We start from the raw sequence: 25,933 nt of genomic DNA on the forward strand, positions 1-25,933 counted from the left end.
CTGCTAGTCTGTGGCTTGATCTTTTATTCTCTTGCTGGTGTGTTCTGACAAAAAACAGTCCCTAATTTCAATGTAGTTGAATTTATTGGTATTCTTCTTCATTGCTACTGGGTTTTGTGTTCTGTTTTACAAATCTTTCTCTTCTCTCAAGTCCTAAAGATAACCTTTGTTACCTTTGAGAACCTTTATTATTTTGCTTTCTATGTTTAGATCTCTATCCATTTGGAATTGATTTCTGAGTGTGATGTGAAAAGAAGAAAGTTTAAGAGACACCCTTACTGCTCTTTAAGGTCAACTCTATCATAAAGCACGTGTAGTATATACATGGGTCTGTTTCTGGATTCTCTATTCTTCTTTCACTGCTCTATTTTTCTATCCAAATTGTTTTCAGTTGTATAGCTTTATGAAAGATCTTGATACCCAGCAGAGCAATTATCCTACCTTCCTCTTCTTGAAGAGTAACTTAGTTATTCTTGGTCCTTTGAATCTCTATATAAATTTGAGAATCAGCTTGACAATTTCCATAAAACACGCTCAGATTCATATTGGAATTGCACCTAACCAATGCATCAATTTGGGGAGAACATCTTTAAAATACTGACTCTTTCATGATTATGGTATATCTCTCCATTCATGTAAGACTTCTGAATTTTCTCTCAATATTTTATTGTGTAAAAGTCTTAAACAATTATGTTACATTTATTCCTAGCATTTGATATTTTTGATACTATTATAAGTGATATTTTTATTTAAAATGCATTTCTTATTTGTTGCAATGCTTAGACTTAATTCTGGTATACTGACCTGTTGGGCAGCAACCTAGTTAAACTAAAAAATGAATTCTAATAACTTTTTGTGGATTTATATGTATTTTCTGTATAAACAATTTGGAAAAAAGACAATTTTAATTTTTCCTTCTTGATTTTTATAATGCTTATTCCTTTATTCACTTGTTTAGGATTTTTGCACCTATGTCCATGAGTAAGAGTGGCCTACAGTTTTCCATTCTTATATAATGCCCTTTTATGCATTTGGTTTTGAAGTAATGCTGACCTTGTACAATGAGTTGAAATGTATTGCTTATTTTTCTATTCTCTGGAAAAAAATTTGTGTTAGATTGATGCTTGGTACAGTTTACTAGTATGGTCATATAAGTCCGGGGTTTTCTCTTTTGAATATCTTAAATTACAGATTTAATTCCTTTGATAACTAAAAATGCCTTCTTCCTACCTCTGTCATGTCCACAGAATCTTGAGTAACATCCCCTCTTTCTATCAGAGCACTGATTGATTGGGTCTGCTTCTCCATATTTCTTGACCAGTTTTACCATGTGTTTCTATCAATTCTATTAGTCTTTTCAAAGAACCAAATTTTGCCTTTGTGGACCTTAACTACTGTATGTCTTCTATTTCATGACTTTTTGTTCTTATCTTTATCTTCCTTTTCCTTTACTTTCTTCGATAGAAGTTTAAGTTGCTGTTTTTAAATTTTAAAATTTGTGCTTAGATGACTGATTTTTCAACCTTTCTCTTTTTCAGATATAACATAGTTTTAGTTGTATCTGTCAAGTTTTAATGTCATTCAAATCTTAATTCTTTCAAAAAATATTTTCAAATGTGCATTTTTGTATCAACAGGTTACACAGAAGCATTTCTTAATTTCCAAATGTACAGAGATGTTCTAGTTTTCTTTTCGTGATTGATTTCTAACTTAATTACACTGTGGTCAAAGAATATACAGTTGATCTTTCAACAACACAGGTTTGAACAGCATGGGTCCACTTAAAACCAATTTTTTTTCAGTAGTAAATACTACAATATTACATGATCTGTGGTTGGTTGAATCTGCAGATGTGGAACCTTGAATACAGAGGGCTGACTATAAGTTATAAGTGGATTTCTGACTGCTCAGAGGGTCAGTGGCCCTAACCCCTGCATTGTTCAAGGGTCAACTGTACTTTGCATAATTGAAGAAGATACAAAAATTGTGAATATTTATGCACCCAACATAGGAGCACCTCACTACATAAAGCAAATGCTAACAGCCATAAAAGGGGAAATTGAGAGTAACACAATAATTGTGGGGGATTTTAACACTACACTTACACCAATGGATAGATCATCCAGACTGAAAATTAATAAGGAAACACAAGCCTTAAATGACACATTAGACCAGACAGACTTAATTCATATTTATAGGACATTCCACACGAAGCAGCAGAATACACTTTCTTCTCAAGTGCACAGGGAACACTCTCCAGGATAGATCATATTTTGGGTCACAAATCAAGTCTCAGTAAATTTAAGAAAATTGAAATCGTATCAAGCATCTTTTTGGACCACAACACTATGAGATTAGAAATCAATTATAGAAAAAAAAACTGTGAAAAACACAAACACATGGAGGCTAAACAATATGCTACTAAATAACCAAGAGATCACTGAAGAAATCAAAGAGGAATAAAAAAAATACCTAGAAACAAGTGACAAGAAAACATGACGATCCAAAACCTATGGGATGCAGCAAAAGAAGTTCTACGAGGGAAGTTTATAGCAATACAATCCTACCTCAAGGAACAAGAAAAATCTCAAACAACCTAAACTGACACCTAAAGCAACTAGAAAGAACAAACAAAACCCAAAGTTAGTAGAAGGAAAGAAATCATAAAGATCAGAGTAGAAATAAATGAAATAGAAACAAAGAAAACAATAGCAAAGATCAATAAAACTAAAAGCTGGTTCTTTGAGAAGATAAACAAAACTGATAAACCTTCAGCCAGACTCATCAAGGAAAAAAGGGAGAGGACTCGAATAAAATTAGAAATGAAAAAGGAGAGGTCACAACGGACACTGCAGAAATACAAAGGATCATGAGACTACTACAAGCAACTATATGGCAATAAAATGGACAATGTGGAAGAAATGGACAAATTCTTAGAAAGGTACAACCTTCTAGGACTGAACCAGGAAGAAATAGAAAATATAAACAGACCAATCACAAGTAATGAAATTGAAACTGTGATTAAAAATCTTCCAACAAACAAAAGTCCAGGACCAGATGGCTTAACAGGTGAATTCTATCAAACATTTAGAGATGAGCTAACACCTATCCTTCTCAAACTCTTCCAAAAAACTGCAGAGGGAGGAACACTCCCAAACTCATTCTACAAAGCCACCTGATACCAAAACCAGACAAAGATATCCCAAAAAAGGAAAATTACAGGCCAATATCACTGATGAACATAGGTGCAAAAATCCTCAACAAAATACTAGCAAACAGAATCCAACAGCACATTAAAAGGGTCATACACCATGATCAAGTGGGGTTTATCCCAGGAATGCAAGGATTCTTCAATATACGCAAATCAATCAATGTGATACACCATATTAACAAACTGAAGGAGAAAAACCATACCATCATCTCAATGGATGCAGAAAAAGCTTTCGACAAAATTCAACACCCATTTATGATAAAAACCCTCCAGGAAGTAGGCATAGAGGGAACTTACCTCAACATAATAAAGGCCACATTTGACAAACCCACAGCCAACATCGTTCTCAATGGTGAAAACTTGAAACCGTTTCCACTAAGATCAGGAACCAGACAAAGTTGCCCACTCTCACCACTATTCAACACAGTTTAGGAAGTTTTAGCCACAGCAATCAGAGAAGGAAAAGAAATAAAAGGAATCCAAATCCGAAAAGAAGAAGTAAAACTGTCACTGTTTGCAGATGACATGATACCATCCATAGAAAATCCTAGATACACCAGAAAACTACTAGAGCTAATAAATGAATTTAGTAAAGTCACAGGATACAAAATTAATACACAGGAATCTCTTGCATTCCTATACGCTGACAATGAAAGATCAGAAAGAGAAATTAAGGAAACAATCCCATTTACCACTGCAACAAAAAGAATAAAATAGCTAGGAATAATCCTACCTAAGGAGCTAAAAGACCTGTACGCAGAAAACTGTAAGATACTGATGAAAGAAATCAAAGATGACACAAACAGATGGAGAGATATACCATGTTCTTGGACTGGAAGAATCAATATTGTGAAAATGACTATACTACCAAAGCAATCTACAGATTCAGGGCAATTCCTAACAAATTACCAGTGGCAATTTTCACAGAAATGGAACAAAAAATTTTACAATTGGTATAGAAACACAAAAGACCTTGAATAGCAAAAGCAATGTTGAGGGAAAAAAACAGAGCTGGAGGAATCAGGCTCCCTGACTTCAGACTTTACTACAAAGCTACAGTAATCAAGACAGTATGGTACTGGCACAAAAACAGAAATATAAATCAATGCAATAGGCCAGAAAGCCCAGAGCTAAACCCACACACCTATGGTCACCTGATCTATGACAAAGGAGGCAAGGATATACAATGGAGCAAAGACAGCCCCTTCAAAAAGTGGTGCTGGGAAAACTGGACAGCTACTCGTAAAAGAATGAAGTTAGAACACTCCCTAACACCATACACAAAAATAAACTCAAAATGGTTTAAGGACCTAAATGTAAGGCTAGACGCTGTAAAACTCTTAGAGGAAAACATAGGAAGAACACTCTTTGACATAAATCACAGAAAGATCTTTTTTGACCCACCTCCTAGAGTAATGAGAATAAAAAGTAAAATAAACAAATGGGACCTAATGAAATTTAAAGCCACAGCAAAGAAAACCATAAACAAGATGAAAAGACAACCCTTAGATGGGAGAAAATATTTGCAAATGAAGCAACTGAGAAAGGATTAATCTCCAAAATATACAAACAGCAGCACATGCAGCTCAATATCAAAAAAAACCACAAAGCAACCCAATCAAAAAACGGGTGGAAGACCTAAATAGACATTTCTCCAAAGAAGACATACAGATGGCCAACAAACACATGAAAAGACGCTCAACATCACTAATTATTAGACAAATGCAAATCAAAACTACAATGAACTATCACCTCACACAGGTCAGAATGGCCATCATCAAAAAATCTACAAACAATAAATGCTGGAGAGGGTGTGGAGAAAAGGGAACCCTCTGCACTGTTGGTAGGAATGTAAATTGATACAGCCACTGTGAAGAACAGTATGGAGGTTCCCTAAAAAACTAAAAATAGAACTACCATATGACCCAGCAATCCCACTACTGGGCATATACCCTAAGAAAACCATAATTCAAAAAGATACATGCACCCCAGTGTTCACTGCAGCACTGTTTACAATAGCCAAGACATGGAAACAACCTAAATGTCCATCGACAGAAGAATGGATAAAGAAGATGTGGTACATACATACAATGGAATACTACTCAGCCATAAAAAGGAATGAAACTGGGTCATTTGTAGAGATGTGGATGGATCTAGAGACTGTCATACAGAGTGAAGTAAGTCAGAAGGAGAAAAACAAATATCGTATATTAACGCATATATGCGGAATCTGAAAGAACTGGTATAGACAATCTTATTTACAAAGCAGAAATAGAGACAGACGTAGAGAACAAATGTATGGATATTAAGGGGGAAGGGGGAGGTGGGATGAATTGGGAGATTGGGATTGACATATATACACTATTGATACTATATATAAAATAGATAACTAATGAGAACCTACTGTATAGCACGGGGGACTCTACTCAATGCTCTGTGGTGAGCTAAATGGGAAGGAAATCCATAAAAGAGGGGATATATGTACACGTATAGCTGATTCACTTTGCTGTACAGTAGAAACTCACACAACATTGTAAAGCAACTATACTCCAATAAAAAATTTAAAAAAAATAGTTACTACTGATGCAAAAAAGCAAAAGAAAATTTCATGAGATTTGCTTTATAGCCTAGCATCTACAAATGTTTTTTAAACGTTACATTTGTGCTTTGCAAGAACATATACTATGTGTACTTTTCTATCAATATCCATTAGGTCAGGTTTGATTATTTTATTATTCAAACATTCTATACATCCCTACTGATTTTCTGTGTACTTGGTTTACTTGTTATTGAGAGAGGTATGTAAAAAAAAATAGCACAAACTGGGGGCTGGTAGTCCAAGATCAGTGTGCCAGCATGGTCAGGTGCTGGTGAGGACCCTCTTCTGCACTACATTCTGCCGATTTCTCCTTGTATCCTCACATGACAGAAAGAGAGTGGGCTACCTCTCTGACCTCTTCTTGTAAGAGCAATAATCCCATTTATGAGGACTCCACCCTTTTGACGTAATTACCTCCTAAAGGCCCCACCTCCAAATATCATCACATTGAGGATTAGATTTGAACACATAAATTTTGGGGGGACACAAACATTCAGTACATACACACTATGTATGTAAATGTATGTCCAACTGCAAGGACTAGCAAAGAATATATAGGTCATGAATCACAGAAGACATGTAGGTTTTTCTTTTCCTGGGCAAGGTTACCCATTCTACATGGAGAAAGAATTTGAATGCCTGTCTTAATCTCCTTAGCACCATGTTCTAACCAAGTCAAGGTACTGAAAATGTTAACATGAAGGGAAATAATGATTTAATGCATGTTCTTCATATTGCTTTCTCGAAATTACAACAAATTAGAATTTTTGTAGTAAGAGTGTCTAAATACTCACCAGGTGATTTAATGCATTAAAAAGCAGTTTTCTCCCAGATGGTTTGTCAAAATCAGCAATAATCCAGAAAGTAACTGAAGAAATTACATCATCTGAAAGTTTCAAACAGTTTAGTCAAACTAATTCTTCTTAAAATCAAACTAAAGACAGGGACATTTCCAGTTAACAAAATACATAAAAACAGTAACAATTTTTAAAATGAATCTTTCTGAAAATAAGCAAATATTGGTAAAAATTACATACACACAGAGTGAAATACACATAAAAATGTTGAAAGAGGAATAACCTTTATATAAACTCAGATACCAAAAAGAAAGAATAGTCCCCAAGAAACACATATGTGAGATACTTTTGCCAGTAGGGAAAACTGTATCATGCTTATCAAAGTTCTACTGTTGCCAAGCAAAAATGCCTTCCAGCTACACTTGTAAAAAATAATGATATTTGTACCTCACATATATGTAAAACTGGACACAATAAATTATTAGCAGATATTGAAAACAGCAATATTTATTAGCTTATGATTCATGTATTTCAAAAATTCTGACTATTATTAACTTGGCCTAATTCACATCATCCTATGCCAACATCAATGCAATTCTTGTTTCAGAAACATCTGAAAATTTGGAAGCCACAAGAAGAAATAATTTTTAATTCTGCAATCACAGTTAAATGGGTTTAATTTCATCCAGCCTCAGCATATAACACCTGAAATAATACTTGTCTGGCCATCATTAAAACCTATAGAAAAATCAGTCCCTTAGATCTTATGACCCACTTAAAACAACTGTAAAATGTGTGCTACACCAAAAACCTACACCTGAATAGATGTGAAGCTACAGTTATTACCATACTCAGTAATATATAACTGTGCAAAAACTGGCTTTGGTTAATGAAAAAAATATAACAAAAAGAAGGATAACATCGATTCTACTTGCAATCCTTCAGAAGCAATTTGAGAGTAAGGCAGTGGCACATTCTTCTCAAAGAAGAAAGGTAAAGAATTCTCGTGCCTTCTTAATGTCATCACTTTTACCATTACAACTAGTAAACAGAACTATTTCAAAAGTGCTAAGTAAATTTCTCCCAACTCTTTTATTTCTTTACATATTTACATAAATGCAAATAAAGAAATCAGGTGTTTCTCAGTTAATAAAGTCTTCTTTTAGATTGCAAGAGATTTAACCAAAGGGCATTAATTATGGCCTAACTTATTCTGATGCCCAGAAGCAATTTTTGAAATATAACCCAGAACCTGATAAATATGTTTGCCCTATTTTTTACTCCCTGTTTCTCTGCCTCCTTTTCCCTTCACTTGACACATTCGGGACCTTAGCCTGCCATAATATGGAATTGAATTATATTTTATTATTTGTTGGTTCTCTTGTAGACAGACCACTTTATGAACATGAAATCATAGATCTGTTCCAAAGTAATTCAAGGGCCATATGGTCCTAATTTGGATTCACTCCACAGCATTCTCAAAAACTAGCTGTCTGCTTAAATCTCTCTCATATATAAAAATTTACCCCTTATTACATAGTAATTCCATCTTGAGATCACTCATTGTTAGAAAGTTACTGCTTTATATACTGAAATAACAATCAGCTTTCTTTTATGTTTCATGCATTGGCTCTTTTTGTTCTCTCTAGAGCAAAGCAGGTCAAACAAAACAAAGTGAAACCAAAACCAACCAAACTCCAATTATCTTCATGTATCTGAATAGTTCACGGTCTCTAACAGAACTGTGGTCACACTGAAGACTTTCCTATCCAGGCTAAGCCCTTATTTCCAAAGATGTTCCTGTCTTGGCTCCCTCTCCTTTGGTTATGACCCTTAACTTAAGCAAAACATTTAGACGTTGTTTAATCAGAATACAGAACTATTCTCCTCTCATCTGGGAATTACACTTTTATTCATGCCTGATAAGATTATCAATTTATTTAATCTTGAAAGGGTTTTTACTACCTTCCTAAAAAGGAGGAAAATGGAATAGCTTGCTTTAAAAAAAACAAAGGCAAAAACCCCTCAAGATTAACCCCTCTGCATATACGATTAGCTAAGATAGGAGGCATCACATTTTCTCATCACAGTCCTTACATCCTAATAATTTTCAAATCCTCAAATTGAAAGCCAGGTCTCCAGTCAGATATCAACATCTAGAAACGTATTATGCAAGCATTTAATAAAATTACAAGTTTTTGCTATTTAGGAATAAATTCAGGAAAATAAAATATGCTTATTACCTTCCTGGGTTACATAATACATGTTCTCTGCAATTACAGCACTCTTATCTTGTGAATCCAAGAAGAAGAAAGTAGAGAAATCTTCAACATCAGCAGTTACTAAAAATTTTAATATTAAATGTTAAATAATGAATAAAACATTCACAACTCAATAAACATTTATAGGAAAGTATATGGAAGGATTGTATTACCTGATGTAGATATTAAATTAAGGTACTGCCATTTATTGTACAAAATCAAAGGATTTATACGGGGCACAACATTATTTCTATCCATAAGGAAGTCAATTGCATTTGTTCGATCGTTTAATGTACCCTAAAATAATAAAATATTATTTAGGTAACATATGTGATTTATATGCAGATGTTTTAAAATTATGCAGAGAATACATTTAAAGACTACTGAATCTAAAATAAGTCAATAAGTAACATGCAATTTAGGATTCTTATAATAAATTTTCCTATAAAACTGTGAAGTTTCTTTCCAATTAAGCAATTTTTTAGATGCAATTACGCACAGATAAATTTAATTACTACTTTAAAAATCATTACTAAACGATCAGAATGGAAACTTTTACACAATTAACTTTTGCTATTAAAAGATATTTTTAACATAAAAATCATCTTTAAATATCATTCATCAGATATTTTCTCACACATGCTTACCTACCATAAAAACTTCCTTTTGTAAATATGCAGTTTCATCCATCATTCTGTGAAGAACAGCCGTTTCTAGTTCCCTAATATTCAGCTCTTCATGGTGAAAGGATTCACCATTATAAAGAGCTTGAGGCAAAGGACCCAGGCCAGTCATCCTGTAATAGCTTGCTCCTGCCTATGCAATTAAAAAATACCAGAGAGTTAAACAGAATACGTTTGTCTGAAAAAGAAACACATAAATAAAGAAAGGGACACGGCCACATTTTGTATGTCATAGAAAAAATGTTAATTTTGCTAATTTTATCTGTCCTTTCCAAACATTATTTAAAGGAAAGTAATTTACCTACATAGAATAAGTCAGAAAACTTTTTCTGTAAAGGGCCAGATACATATTTTAGGCTTTGTGAGCCGTCTGGTCTCTGACACAACTACTCAACCGTGATGTTATAGTGCAAAAGCAGTGGCACACAACACATGAATGAGTGAACGTGGCTGTGTCTCCAAAAACCTGTATTTATAAAAACACGTGGTAGAAAGGCTGGATTTGGCTCATGGGCTGTAGTTTGCTGACCCCTCATAGAGAGTATGACATTACTTTAAAAAATGCATTTACCTGCATAAGAGATTCATTTCTCGCTATACTCATTTGTTTAGTTAACATTTATTGAATTCAAGCATTTGGCTAGACTTTGTGCATACACAGCTGAAAAATCTGCCTTCAAGGGGCTCACATATATACAAGCAAAACTGAGGCATATACCAGATTGTATGGGAGCCCAGAAAAGGAATGACTAAGCTTGAGGGTGGAGGGGAGGGATCACAGAAGGCCTCTGTTAGGGAGCGACACTAAAAGTCTTAAAAGGATGAGCAAAAATATGCTAGGGAGATAAAGTGGAGAAAGACATTCCCAGTGAAAAGAGACAGCACTGCAAGGAACAGAAGGGGAGAGAGAGGTGGTATATTTAGGTAATGGCAAGTACTTTTCTGTGTTTACAGTGGGAGGAGTTACATAGGGAGAAGATGTGGAGTCAGAGGGGATGGGGAGAGAGGACAGATCATGAAGGTCCTCAACATCTGGATTTTATCTTGTGAGGGATAAAGCATCACTAAACAATTAATTCATTCGTTACTCAACCCTACAAATTATTAAAACTTTCATTATAGCCAACATATTCACAATTACCCTATGAAGCTAAGGACTACTATTATATCCACTTTACAGATGATAAAACAGAGAGTCACTTCCAATGCCACATAACGGCTACACTTGGGAAACAGACTTTGTAGTTACATCTGTTTGACCAAGAGTCTGAACTCTTACCATCTCTGCATTTATTGGACATTTACTGTGTATTAGGCAATGAATGCATAAGAATGATATGCAAACTCTGTCCTAAGAAGACATAGTTTAACAGGGGGAGAGATGGATACATTAAAAATAAGTGTGAATAGATATCCAGGGGTACTAGGGAGGGCACGGTCAATTCTACCTAGGAAGAGGGCTCATGACAAGAAATACGATCAGATTTGCTCTTTAAAAAAAAGAATATAGTGGCGACAAAGAGAAGGAAGAGGGTCGGAGAGCATGCACTGGGGGCGGTGGGTCAGGGGCTACTGCAAAAATACAGGAAAGAAAAAGCAAGAGCCAGACAAAAATCAGTGGTGAGAAGCAAGGAGAGAATGAGGCAGTTTCTGAAATATTTAGTTGACAAAACTGACAGAACTTGATGATCTACTGTTCGGGAGGGTGTGAGGGAAAAGAAGCTGGACAACTATCCGGCTTCTAGTAGCCTGAGTGCCCTGGGAGAATGATGGCGCTACCCGCTAGGATAAGGCACAAAAAAAGAAAAAAAGGTTTGGGGTAACAAGAAAGACGATGGGCATAGTTCTAAATTCATTTAAGACGCTTATGGGCAATCCCCCAGGCAGCTGAATACATGGCTTTGGACCTTAAGAAGGATATTGCTGCTAGAAATACAGCAATTTTCCCCTGTGATTTTTCAGTTAGGCAACCTGTCTATTACAAAAGCCTTAATTACCACAAATAAGCCATAACACTGAATTTTGTACTTTTAGCCTACATCTCTATTCTGAGCTGTAGACACAAATATCCAATCACACTTCACATCTCCTATGGAATTCTCACAGGCACCTCAAATTCAACATGTGAAAAACTGAACTTCTGTTCTTATTTCCCACTTGGTTTCTCTTCCACCCTTTCCATCTTGGCAATGGCATTACCACCATCCCAGTGAGTTAGTTGAAGCCCGGGAGCCGTCCTTGACAATTTCTCTTCTCCTCTCTCCCCTTTCCAATCCAGCAGCAGGTCCTGGATTGTATTTCCCAAATACCTCAATTGTGTCCATTTTTCTCTGCCTCTACTCTTCCAAAAACCTACTAGCCCATCTCTCATCTCTCACCTAAATGCTTCCTAATCCGTCTTCCTATGTACACTTTTACCCTCTGACAATCTATTCTCAACAACGGAGAATGCTCTTTGGAGAAAATGCATGTCACTGTCACTTCACTTGCTTAATATCTTCTCAGGTTTTTCACTGTTGCAAAGGTATTCTACTGTTTTGAGTTCACAAGCTTGTTAATTAACTACGGCTCACCACACTCTGTGTAATCAGGCCCCTCGCTTACACCTCCAGCCTCATCTTAGGGACTTCCCTCTACAACACAAACACATACTTGCTACATCTACTCAGTAGTAACACCAACTCTCTTCGTTCCTTCACATTCAGGACATCCTAACATTTTTCTCTGGAATGCCGACTACCTACCACTTCTTTGTCTTCTTTTGTCCAACTGTCCTCCTACTTCTGGACGCGGCTTTAATGTCACTTTAAGGTCTATGTATTGCGTATTGGGTGGGCCCCTTCTAATAAAGACTCATGTCCATCAATTTGGGGAATTTCTTTGTGGTATTCCTCTAATGCTTTCCTTTGTTTTCTCTGTTCTTTCTGAATCTTGTGAATTGAAGACTGTTTACCTTCTTACTTTTCATGTGTCTCTTTTTGTCTCTGTCCTATTAAATTTTGATTTTATTTTTAATTTTCAAAAGATCCTCAAGTACTCTATTCTTTTACCTCTTGTGGACAGAATATTGTAAGTAATAAATGTTTGTTGAAAGAAAAAATAAAGTTTGGATACAGAGAGAAAACTACAGGAACATGAGTTTAGGGAATAAAGGTCTGAAACATTTATTTTCTTTGTGACGTAGTAATCAGAATGATTTTTGAGGCATGAAGAGAAAGGTGAAAAGGGCTTATAGGACTGATGAATGTTTAGAATAACTCTTGGGAGGAATAGGTAAGGAATAAAACCAGGCACAACTAAAGGACGGTAAGTAACACAGAGTCCAATTTAAGCTGGAGATTAAGTAGACTTGAGAAAAATGCAGAAATTAAGAAATGAAGATACCGTCATTACAAGACAGTCTTAAGGGAGAGAGGTGTAAAAAAGGAGAAAACAGAAGACTGAACTCACACACAAAAGATGGGATTCAATGTTTCTGAGGCGTGTACTGAATCCATAATCTTCACAAAAATCCTTAATGTGTTTCATAATTTCAGGAGAATATGACTACAGGTATCTTAAAACTGGCAACACCATAAAAATATTCATTTTGCAGCTTAACTTGATAAAGAGTAAAAGTGGATTTCTGATAAATACGGTAGATTTATCACACGTGCTCATCTCGATTCTGCAAGTTTCACTATGCCAACTACAGAATGGCGCTTGCCACCCACCTCTACAAGGATTAAATCATGTGCTGCTGCAGCCGCTGACCTTCAACACCCCCTGAAAGGAGTTCAGGTGGAGAGCAGAGACGAGGCACTCTGTGCTCTGAGAAAAACTGGCAGAACAGGTCTTCAGATAGATATTTTCAGAAGCCAATTTTATGAGCCCAATTCTTATTTCTCCTCTTATCTAGAAAAGCACTAAAATCCTTCATGGTGACATCTGCTCCTCGTGACTAGCAGCAGCCTTCACTAGACTAGCGGAAACCTTCTGCAAAGAAAATGTGCTTAATTGCATGTACTCCCCTGTCACCAAAATCACATGTATACTGACCTTCCCCCCTACTTCTTCGGAGCAGTTTCTCAGAGCTATCTGAAATGCCGTCTCCCGGGCTATAGTCCTCATTTTGCCCCCAATAAAACTTAACTCGTGACTCTCACGTGCATTTTTTTAAGTCAGCAACTAAAATGAGAGTATAATAATAAAAATCATGATGACAACGATGATGATAACAACAATAACAAGATATGAGCCCACAAAGAAAAATGGGAGAAAAGATAAAGAGTAGGTGACCAAAGTAGAAAGGGAAGTCGCTCCCATGCAGACAGAAAGGAACGTCAACGTTTTCAGAACCCCTGAGGGCTAAAAACCTAGACTACCTTAGAAGGAGAAGATAAGGAGCAGAGCATGAAATGCGGAAACCTGTTGAGAGTCTGTATGCAGAGAAGTTGTATACCAAGGTCCCTCTCTCAATCCTGAAAGGCTAAACTATTCTGCTTCCCTTTACTCTCTGTTGAAATTGAATCACAAAGGCTCTAGATTTGGGGATTCCAGGTATAGTGGAAGGCTGAGAAAGGGGATGGAAACAAGACAGAAGATTGAAGGAAAGTTCACATTCTTTCAACGCAGCCTATTACCACATCCTATTTCTGGACATATCCTATCGCCTCGTTTCCCACATCTGCACCCTTTCGTTTGCCACATATACTCCTTCTAAGAGGAAAATAAAGAATTCTCATTTGAAGAAATCAAACCCTGCAACAGAATGCCAGCATTCGAAAAGACATTCATTTGTTGGTCATCTAACTGAAAAAACTGACTCACTCCCCAAGTGAGGCCCACCAGCCGAAAAGACCCGTTTATTTGTAAGCAGCTTTTTACGGTTTCATACTTACATGTCAAAGACAACCAGACATCATAATACATTTGACAAATGCTTCAAACACAAAAAAGGAAATCAAACTGGATGAAAAAGGGAAGGTATAGAAGGCAGAGATAGCGCAGGGCACAGAACAACACGTCAGAAAGCTAACATTCTTAGATTAAAAAACTGTGCTCATGAAAGAAAAACTGGACACTCCAAAAAGGAATAAAAGAAGAAGAAAAAGTAAATAATTGCTCAATCCAGAAGATTCAGAAAGAACAGAGAAAATACAGGAAAGCATTGAAAAACAACACAAAGAAATTCCCAGAATTGATGGACACGTATCTCCATTAGAAGGGACCCACCAAACACCCAATGTGTTAAATGAAACAGGATCAAGACAAAGACATATCATGAAATTTCCAAGCAACAGGGATAAAAAGATCCTAAAAACCTTCAAACAGGAAATATAAATAAATAGATCAAAGAAAGACAAAGGAGTCAAAATCAGATTGGTATCATTCATTTCAGTAGCTTATTAGGAGCTAGGAGAGAGTAAAAGAAAGCCTTCAAAATCCACACGAAAAATGATTACCCAGTCCATCAATAAAATGCAAATATAAAATAAAAAACTTTTATATAAAAGAGATCAAAGAATGTTTTTCATTCATACTTGCTTGAGAAAGCGGTAAAAGCAAAATAAATCAAAAAGAGGAAACGCACAGTGTTCATGAAGCCGGAGAAAAAGCAGAGATCCAATGAAGGAAAGCAGCAGAGGCAGATCCAGAAATGACAGCTGTGCTTCAGTACAGAGGACAACCAGTTCAGTTTAGACAAAATGCAGAGTGGCTGCAGAAGGGCATTCTTGGGGCTGGTGTGTGTGGGGCAAAGTGCTGGCTTGTTAATGGCTTTGTTTGTGTAAGGAAAATTCTAGATATGTTATCTGACCAATATCTTGACTATCTTGATATATTTGCAATAGGTAGAAAAATACGTGAATGAGTAAAAATGGAGTAACCCTTAAAGCTACAAAAAAAAAGTTGTTAAAAAACAACCATAGTACTTGACTTACTAACAAGGAACACTTTAAAAGTCACACTCACACTAAATATTCATTTAACCAAAATGTGTTAAAAACAGATCTGATAATCAGCTGGTTTGCAACAGGACTTTCCAATTCTTATTGTACTGAAATACTTTTGCACCAGTTGGTAAGTAACTGCTGTCTTGGGACTGCGATTCCCCACATGAGAACTACCTTGACCACTTTCCCAGACCATCCATGTCAGCATGATACAGCTATAAGCAAGTCAGTATCAGCCTCAGAATGAAGCCTTCGAAGACTCCATTCCAGTTCGAGGATGTGCTTTGATTGATTCATCTGATTGTTTGCTCTTGAAGCCACAACAGGTTTAAAATATTTCAAGTACTACCACTGGGACTGGAGGAGACCAAGGGACGGTCAGGAGGTGGAAGAGAGCTCAACCTTCAATTACTGTAAGACTCAAAAAATAATATCTAAAAATTAAGACGTGCAAACTTGAGGAATACAAAAGAATAAGAAGACAAGATTCCTTTCCTTAAAGTACTTATAATACAGTTGGAAATGAAATTTACATCCAAATATATTATGTATAAAAAGGTATATATTATGTATAAAAAGGTAGTTAATAGGAAACAGTAATATTGGGTTGTGAACACCAATATCTGAGGATAACATGGTGTTAGATATTTTCATGGCAACTGATATAAATAGTATGTTTTGGCTATATAAAATTATCTCAACTTAAAAATTCATTTGTATCACATCATATGTTGCTGTTGCCTTTACCTAGAATACATATGAATAAATGAATTCATTTATCTCTACATAAAAGTTAGAGTCTTGTTTGTAGAGCCATTCAGCCACTCTTTTGATTGGAGCACTTAGTCCATTTACATTTAATTATTGATAGGTCTGTACTTATTGCCACTTTTTAATTGTTTTAAGGTTGTTTTTTGTAATTTTCTGCACTGTAAATTCTGAGAAGTATCTGTTTTGGTACTTTTAAAAAAGCCAATAGTGGCAACTTAAATATTGTATACAACTTGTGTCATTCCAAGGTATAAATTTCCCTTTTTTCTGAGGGTCTAAAATCTAAATCATGACTTAATTATACTGAGATCATTTATTCGTGAGATTATAATAAAAGTTTCTTGATCACATTTTTAAAAATTTGCATTCCAGCTTACCTTTCTTTCACCATCATATTTAGAATAAATTCCCAAAATATCCCAAATGTTAGCATGAGGAAATTCATTTTGGAGAACACCCTTCACATTGTCCACAGTGAGTATATTGTGATTCTCTACTTTTTGGTACATCTGTGAAAATAAAGATATTATAATTAACTTTCACCTTACAGTAATTAGTTTTATTTCTTTCCCTTAGCATGCATATTTATAAAATAAAGAACATATTTTATATTTTGTAAGTTCTAAGCATACTATATACATACATATATATATATATATACACACGATTCCCACACATACACAAATAAACCATTTTAAGAATACAATCTATTATCCTATAGTAAAAATGGTTTTGTGAATATTCTTTGGCTTTCAAAATACCATATCATATTTGTATATTATATTCTATTTTGATCAAACCAGATGTTATGATTCTTAATAAAATAATGGTTAACTTTATTTTTTTATTATTTTTTTATTTTTTGAAAATCTGCATGCTATTTTATTTCCATTAGAAAAATGTTATCTATATAAAACTTGGTCCAGTTTCTTCTCCTTTACCTCTACCATTCAAACTTAAATGCTTTAATTTTACTCAAGTAAAAGCAGAATCATGTATCTGACATGAGAACTGAATAGTTCATACCATTAAATTAACAGAGTTTAATTGAATTAGGTGTGCTCTTCATTATTTCTCAGGAATACTAACTCACCTTTCCTACATGCTATTTCCCTTTACTTTTATTTTTCTGAGTAACTATGTAACGTGTGTCTCTTTTCCCACATCCAGTAATGAGTGTTATAGAAGTGTAATTTATAACATCAGTAACTAGATTCATCATTAATCTTCCACTCATGTTCAATTCCCCTTATTATATGGTATTTCCATAATAACTTCAGATATTTCAGTCAACCTTACACTTTCCAACAAATACTGTAAAAATTAAGATGTTAATTTAAAAACATTATTAAAATTCCAGACTAAATAACACGGGGCCCACTTAGAGCGATGCTGGCACGAGAGGTCCTTGGACAGCTACTGCTTCAATCTCAACACGGCCTCCTTTGGGCAAAGCAGCAACCTGGTAAGCAGCTCTTGCAGGAAAACTACTCTAGAAATACTGCTTGTAGATGTCATTGACAGTATTGAAGTCGTTTATATCAGCCAGCAAAACAGCTGTTCTTACCACATTCGTGAAGTCACAGCCTGCTGCTTTCAGGATTTCACCCATGTTTGTAAGAGCTTGTTTAGCCTCTTCTGCCACCCCTCCTGGCACAAGCTGTCCACTTGCAGGATCCATGCCTAGCTGTCCTGAAATGTAAATGGTCCTGTCGACTAACACAGCCTGACTGTAGGGAACCAATGGCCGCTGGGGCTTTCGCAGTGCTGATCACCTTTCTGATCAAAGATGACATGGTTAATCCTTTTTCCTTGCCGCCCCTCAGAGACAACTCAGCCCATTGGTTTTTTTAGTAGCATGTTGTTTAGTTGCCATGCAGGCTTTTCTTCTCATTTCTCTTTCTGTGATTTCTAGTTTCATGCTGTTGTGGTCAGAAAAGATCTTTGAAATAATTTCTATCCTCTTAAAATTTTTTGAGACCTGTTTTGTGTCCTAGTGTGTGCTCTATCCTAGAGAATGTTCCATGTGCACTTGAAAAGAATGTATATTCTAGTTTTTTTGGGTGTAATGTACAGAAAATATCAATTAAATCTAACTGTTCTATTGTGTCATTTAGGATCTCTGTTGCCTTACTGATTCTCTGTCTGGAATATCTGTCCACTGATCAATGGGGTGTTATAGTCTACTATTATCGTGTTCCTGTCAATTCCTCCCTTTATGTCTGTTAGTATTTCTTTTATGTATTTAGGTGCTCCTTTATTGGGTGCATATATGTTAACAAATGCAATATCCTCTTCTTATATTAATCCTCTTATCATTAGGCAGTGTTCTTTTTTTATCCTTTATGGTCTTTGTTTTAAAGTCTATTTCATCTAATATGAGTATTGCTATCCCTGATTTCTTGTCATTTCCATTTCCATGAAATATCTTTTTCCATACCCTCACTTTCAATCTATGTGTGTCTTTTGCCCTAAAGTGTGTCTCTTATAGGCAGCATATCGTAGGCTCTTGTTTTATTATCCAATCTGCCACTCTATGTCTTTTGAGTGAAGCGTTTAGTCCTTTGACATTTAAGGTAATTATTATTATTATTATTATTTTTCTTTTTTGTGGTACGCGGGCCTCTCACTGTTGTGGCCTCTCCCATTGCGGAGCACAGGCTCCGGACGCGCAGGCTCGGCGGCCATGGCTCACGGGCCCAGCCGCTCCACGGCATGTGGGATCTTCCCGGACCGGGACACGAACCCGTGTCCCCTGCATCGGCAGGTGGACTCTCAACCACTGCGCCACCAGGGAAGCCCTAAGGTAATTATTGATAGACATGTATTTATTGCCATTTTAAACCTTGTTTCCCTTAAATATTTCCATTTAAGGTAATTATTGATAGATATGTATTTATTGCAATTTTAAACCTTGATTTTGTATTTCTCCTTTGTTCTTTTCTTTTTATTCTCCCTTTTGCAGTTTGATGATTTTCTTTTGTGCTATGCTTAAGTTCTCCTCTTTTTTGTTTCTGTGAATCTATTTTATGTGTTTGATTTGTGGCTTCTCTGTTTTTCAATTATGTTATCCCATTACTATATCTACTTGATTTAGACTGGTAGTCATACAGGTTTAAATAAATTCTAAAAAAAAAATCTAAATTTTCTTATTCCCTTCCCCCACATTTTATGATTTTGAGGTCCTCTTTTACATCTTCATGTTTATTCTTTTGCTGTTCATTGTAGTCATCATCGCATTTCCAACTGTGATCTTCTCTTTTCTATAGATTCTTCCTTCTTTTCTATTTAGAGAAGACCTTTCAATATTTCTTTTAGGATACGTTTAGCATTGCTGTATTCTTTCAGTTTTTGCTTGTCTGAGACATTCTTTATCTCACCTTCCATTCTAAATAATAATCTTGCTGGGTAGAGAGTATCCTAGGTTGCAGGATTTTCCTTTTTAGGACTTTGAATATATCTTGCCACTCCCTTCTGGCCTCCAACACTTCTGTAGAGAAATCAGCTGATAGTTACAAAGGAATGCCCTTAGGCTAACTCTTTGTTTTTCTCTTGCTACCTTTACAATCCTCTCTTTAACTTTTGCCATTTTAATTATAGCATGTCTTGGTGTAGGTTTATTTGGTTTTTCTTGTTTGGGACCCTCTGTGTTTCCTGTACCTGTTTATCTGTTTCCTTCTTTAGGTCTGGGAAGTTTTCAGCAATAGTTTCTTCAAATACATTTTCAATCCCATTTTTCTTCTTCTCCTTCTGGGATCCCTATTATGCATAGATTGGCATGCTTTATATTATCCCATAGGTCTCTTATATTGCTTTTATTTTTTTGTTTTCATTTGTCCTTCTGTCTGCTGGTTCTTATTGGGTGATTCCATTATTTTATCTTCCAGATCACTTATTCATTCTTCTGCATTATTTAGTTTGCTATTTATTGCCTTTAGCTGAGCTTTCATCTCAGCAATTGAGTTTTCTAATTTTAATTGGCTCCCCTTTACAGTTTCTAGTTCCTTGTTACAGCGATCTGCACTTCTATCGATAGTCTTTCTTAATTCCTTCAGTATTTTTATTACCCCCTTTTTGAACTCGGGACCTGGCAGATTGGAAAGATCTGTTTCATTGTTCTTTCAGAGGATTCTTCTTGTTCTTTTGGTTGAGAGTAGTTCCTCTGCTTCTTCACTTTACTTATATTTCTCTGACGCTATGAATTTGGGAGTAACAATTATCTACTGTGGTCTCCAAGGGCTGTTTTTATGCGGGAGCATCCCTGTGTATCCTGCATGAGTCTAATATCTTTGGTGTGAGGGCTGTTTGTAGTATGGATGTCTGCCACGTCTTTCCTCCATGTGTGCTGGCTGTTATCTCCTTAATAGAGGGTGTGACTGGTGTTGTGGTGACCAGTGCACTGGATGTTGAGTGGGGCCTCCTCTTTGCTCTGTGGTTGTCACAGCCCTGTTGGGGGCTGGGTCTGCTCCATAGTTGTTGGAATAGAAGCCCCCAGATTCGTTTCTAAGCTGTGGTGTGAGGTATGCAGGACTGGAGTGCTTCCACTGGTAGATGAGACGTTGAGTATGCCTCTGCAGGAGCTGTCCACCAGGAAGTGCAATCTGTGGTGGTGTCTGTCACCTGTTGTGTGGGCTCACAAAGTAAACTGTTGCTGGCGCTGCCCTTGACCCTGCCTCAGTCATGGGAATGCAGGCAATCAGCCTGGATGTCTCTCAGGTACTGTGCTCACAAAGCCATCAGTGCAGTTCCACTGAAGTCAGGAACCAGGACCCACTGTGGGAGCTAGAGAGTCAGCCCAGACCCCAGCTCCTGCAGGGAGCTGTTCACATGTCCTGTAGGCTCTGAGCTTACAAAGGTCCTGTGGTATAAATCCACTAAAGCCGCCCAGGACAGGGCTCAGATTTCAGCCACCCCCTTCCAAAGTCACATGGCCCCTGGGGATCAGCTCAGATTTCAGGCCCACCTCCACTTGGGGGCAACCCCCTGCACTTGCAGGCTCCCAGAGCTCTTGAGGCAGTGCTGAGCCAGCTCTGTTCACGGTAAAAAAGCTGCTGCTATGGTGAGGGCCCACCCTCCCTTTGCACATTAACAATGAATGGGGCTTTTTATGGTGGACCTGGGCTCCTTAAACACACTCCCAGTTTTGGCCTGTACTGCATTCTCGCCCCTTCAGGCTGTCTCCACACAGCCAACCCCAGTCCTCTCCCCTGGTCTGTCTGCTGAAGCCTGAGTTTCAGCACCCCACCCCCGCATGCACCAGCAGACAGAAGTCTCATGTTGGGGAATGCAACGAGGTGGCAAGAACCATCTGTGGTGGTCTCCTCTGTTTTTCCTGTTGCAGTCTAGCTTCTGTACTCTCCCCTGACCCTCTGAAGCTGGCTGATCCCCCAGCCACTGAAGAGGGTTCCCAGGGTAAGGGAACATTTCCTCTTTCATAGCTCCCTCCCAGGGTTGCAGGTCCCATCCCAATTCTTTTTTTTTTTTTTTCTTCATCCTACCAGTTACATGGTGATCTTTCTTGCAGTTTTGACTGTATGAGGTCTTCTTCCAGAGTTCAGTAGGTTTTCTGTGAGAATTGTTCCACAAATAGATGTATTTAATGTATTTGAGGGAGGAGGTGAGCTCCACGTCCTTCTATTCCACCATCTTGATCCCTGCCCCCGAATTTCTTACATATTTCGGTATTAACCCCTTATCAGATACGCGGTTTGTAAATACTTTCTCCTATTCTATAGGCTGCCATTTGCTTTTGTTGATGGTTTCCTTTGCTGTGCAGAGCATTTTAGTTTGATACAGACTCCCTGTTTATTCTGGGTTTTTTTGCCTTTGATTTTGTCAAATCCAAAAAATTATTGCCAAGATAAATGTCAAGGAGCTTAACTCCTATGTTTTCTTCTATGAAATGTTTCTTTTTTTTTCTTTTACAGCATCAGAGCTTATGTTCAACTCTTTAATCCCTTATGACTTGATTTTGGGGTATGGAATAAGATAGGGGTCCAGTTTCACCATTCTGCATGTGGATATCCAGCTGTCCCAATACCATTTATTGAAGAAACTATCTTTTTCCCATTGTACATTCTTGGTTCCTTTGGTGCAAATTAATTGATCACATATGAATGGGTTTATTTCTCAGTTCTCAATTCTATTTATCTGTTTTTTTGTTTTGTTTTGTTTTTTTGCGGTACGCGGGCTTCTCACTGTTGTGGCCTCTCCCGTTGCGGAGCACAGGCTCCGGACACGCAGGCTCAGCAGCCATGGCTCACGGGCCTAGCCGCTCCGTGGCATGAGGGATCTTCCCGGACCGGGGCACAAACCCATGTCCCCTGCATCGGCAGGCCGACTCTCAACCACTGTGCCACCAGGGAAGCCCTATTTATCTCTTTTTATACCAGTATAATACTGTTTTGATTATTATAATTTTGTAATATATTTGACATCAGTAAGTGTGACGTCTCTGACTTTATTCTTTCTCAAGACTGCTTTGCCTATTAGGGGTCTTTCATGGTTCCATATGAATTTTATGATTTTTTTTCTATTTCTGTGAAAAATGCTGGAATTTTAAATGCGCTAAATCTGTAGATTGCTTTGGGTAGTACAGAATATTTAATGGTATTAATTCCATGGAATTAATCCATGAACATGGAATATCTTTCCATTTATCTATGTCCTCTTCAATTTCTTTCATCCATGTTTTATAATTTTCAGTGTAAAGATCTTTCACCTCCTTGGTTAAATTTGTTCCTAAGCATTTTACTTTTTTTGATGCTATGGTAGATGGGACTGTTTACTTAGTTTCTCTTTCCAAGAGTTCTTTGTTAGTGTATAGAAATGTAACTGATTTTTTCTGTTGCAACTTTATTGAATTTGTTTATTAGTTCTAACAGATTTTTGGTGGGGTCTTTAAGGGTTTTCTACATACAAGATCATGTCATGTGCAAACAGATAATTTTGCTTCTTTCTAATTTGGATGCCTTTTATTTATTGTTTTTGCCTAATTCTCTGGCTAGGATTTCAAATACTATGCTGATTAAGAGTGGTGAGAGTGGACACCTCACCTTGTTCCTGATCTTAGAGAAAAAGCTTTCATCTTTTCACTGTTGAGGATGATGTTAGCTGTGGGCTTGTCACATATAGCTTTCATTATATGTTGAGGTACATTCCTTCTATACCTAATTTGTTGAGAGTTTTTTTTTAATCATAAAAGGCTGTGAATTTTGTCAAATGCTTCTTCTGCATCTATTGAGATGATCATATGAGTTTTATCCTTCCTTTTGTTAATATGGTGTTTCACACTGATTGATTTGTGTATGTTGAATCATCCTTGCATCCCAGAAATAAATCCCACTTGCTTGTGGTATATGATCCTTTTAAGGTACTGTTGAATTCACTTCTTTAACACTTTGCTGAGGATTTCTGCATCTATGTTCATTAGGGATACTGGCCTGTAATTTTCTTTTCTTGTAGTGTCCTTAACTGGCTTTGGTATCAAGATAATGCTGGGATTGTAAAATGAGTTTGGAAGTATTCTCTCCTCTTCTATTTTTTGGAAAAGTTTGACAAGGATTGGTATCAACCTGTCTTTAAATGTTTTGTAGAATTTGCCAATGAAGCCATCTGGTCCTGGGTTTTCTTTGTTGGGAGGTTTTTGATCCCTGATTCAATCTCCTTACTAGGAATTGGTCTGTTCAGATTTTCTATTTCCTTATGATTCAGTCTTGGTAGGTTGTATATTTCTAGCAATTTATCCATTTCTTCCTGATTGTTGAATACTTGGCTTGTGAATAATTTCCCACCTTTCTTTATCCATTCTTCTAGTATGCTTAAGTTTAATTTACTCATACTTAACATAAGTATTGGTATGGGTGGATTAACTTGTGCCATTTTGCTATTTGTTTTCTATATATGTGTCTTTTGTTTATTGATTCTTCCTTTACTGTCTTCTTTTGTGCTTAAGAGATAATTCTTAGAGTGCCATTTCGATTCTTCTTTTGATTTTTAAACGATTTTTAAATTTATTTTCTTTGTGGTTACTCCAGTAATTACAATATACATTGGAACTTACCACAATCTACTTTCTATTAATCCTAATTACAAAATATAGAATTTAAAATAGATCCATTTCATTCTACTTTGTACAATTATTGTCACATGTATTACCTCTAAGTAAGTTAGAATTTATGTTTCATTAAATCTTGTATAATTTAAAGAGAAAAATATATTCATACAGCCTTCTGTATTTATCTATATATTTACATTTTATTTACAGTTGCCATTTCATTTCTTCCCGTAGATGTGAGTTACCATCTGGTGTCATTTCCTTTTAGTGTTTCTTTTTAGGTGGCCAGAAATTCTTTTTCTGTGAATATCATTATTTTACCTTTTTCCAAGGATCACAGTCCTTGTTGCTTCTTGTTGAACATCTGAAAACAGACTTATATCATGTATTTTGTTCAGTTTTATAAGTGCTTACTGTAGGATGGCTAATCTATTGTTTGTTACTCCATTGTAGCCAAAAGTTAAAGTCTTAAAGTGCTTTTACATTCTCTAACTGAATTCATCAAATATTCATTAAGTATGTAACATATACTTTTGAATCTGAATGTTGTAAGGTAGGGAGAGAAAATTAAACTACTTGTATGTCTGTACAGTCACTATGCAGTAGAGCTGAGATACAAAGTAAGATCATTCTACTACAAATAATGTACTTACTCTACCATAATTCTCCAATATATTTCAATAACTTTCATAGACTGTTATTATGACTTTGGCCTTCTGTTATATTCTTCCTCTCTCCTGATACTGTATTTTCAAATTAATTTAAATATAATAATTTGCTCATTGAAAGTAACGAAACAGTATTAAAGAGAATTTATAATTCACGTATTTTACTAAAAGACAAGATTTTGCTCAAATTATTCTAAATTAGTGAAGCTAAGTGATCTAATGGACATAATACTCTCCCAACAGAATGTTAACTCAACAACGTTTTACCTTTCTATGGGATATAAAAATTTTGTGGTCACAAGCACATACAGTTTGAAAAACTATGAACAATCTGACCCTTCAGACCCCAGTGGATTCTAACTGCTTTCTCTAAATATCTCTTCCTCACTGATTTTTCCTTCTTCTTCTTCGTTTAGCACAACTTATAGGCTATTGCACATATTCAATACCTACTTTTATGCTGCTTTGTATTGAATCATATGGTTTCGAGTGCAATTCAGTTTTCCAAGAGATTACAGTACTGTGCTGAACATCACAGTAGATAATTCAAAAGGTAAGGTACTGACAAATATGCCATCATGTGCAAATTAACGTCTAATACAAAATGCTCAAAGAAGAGAGATTAAGTAGAGATAATTAAGGTAATTTAGGTCTCAATTATAAATAATTAAGGTAAAGATAATTTTGGAAGGTCTTGAAGTTTCTTAGTGTTGAATATCATACTGATCCTTTCACAGTGAGGTAGGTGGACTTTAATAAAAGATTTAAGTCAATTTGACTGAATCCCTTATAAACTCTTACACCAATCAGTAAAACTAATAGACTGAGATATAATATTGACACTTATTCCATGGTACTATTTTACAGAATACAGTGTATCCCCAAGTCACTGAAGTGTAGGTAACTTCTATACCTCAGGACAATGACTCAGTGAAGTATTTAGTGGTTTTCGTG

The 25,933-nt window shown here is 36.2% G+C and overlaps 1 protein-coding gene and 1 pseudogene across 4 annotated transcripts in view; both read right to left on the minus strand.

The window, feature by feature from the left end:
- The window catches only part of UGGT2 (UDP-glucose glycoprotein glucosyltransferase 2), a 166,483-nt gene that overhangs the window by 68,030 nt on the left and 72,520 nt on the right, over window positions 1-25,933 (minus strand). For all 3 annotated transcript variants that reach the window (XR_013824820.1, XM_079902835.1, XM_079902836.1), the window contains exons 16-20: window positions 16,633-16,764; window positions 9,520-9,684; window positions 9,042-9,165; window positions 8,851-8,949; window positions 6,605-6,696 (exon numbers count right to left, since the gene is read on the minus strand). Coding sequence is in view for 2 of the 3 variants with exons in the window: in XM_079902835.1 (XP_079758961.1) it covers window positions 6,605-6,696; window positions 8,851-8,949; window positions 9,042-9,165; window positions 9,520-9,684; window positions 16,633-16,764 (612 nt within the window). In the remaining variant the exon portion in view is untranslated. The remainder of the gene's footprint in view (window positions 1-6,604; window positions 6,697-8,850; window positions 8,950-9,041; window positions 9,166-9,519; window positions 9,685-16,632; window positions 16,765-25,933) is intronic.
- Window positions 17,637-18,051, minus strand: LOC307176550 (2-iminobutanoate/2-iminopropanoate deaminase-like; annotated as a pseudogene). The gene has a single exon. The product of its transcript is annotated as a 2-iminobutanoate/2-iminopropanoate deaminase-like (transcript).

Source organism: Stenella coeruleoalba, assembly GCF_951394435.1.
Source record: "Stenella coeruleoalba genome assembly, chromosome: 18".
Lineage (NCBI taxonomy): Eukaryota > Metazoa > Chordata > Mammalia > Artiodactyla > Delphinidae > Stenella > Stenella coeruleoalba.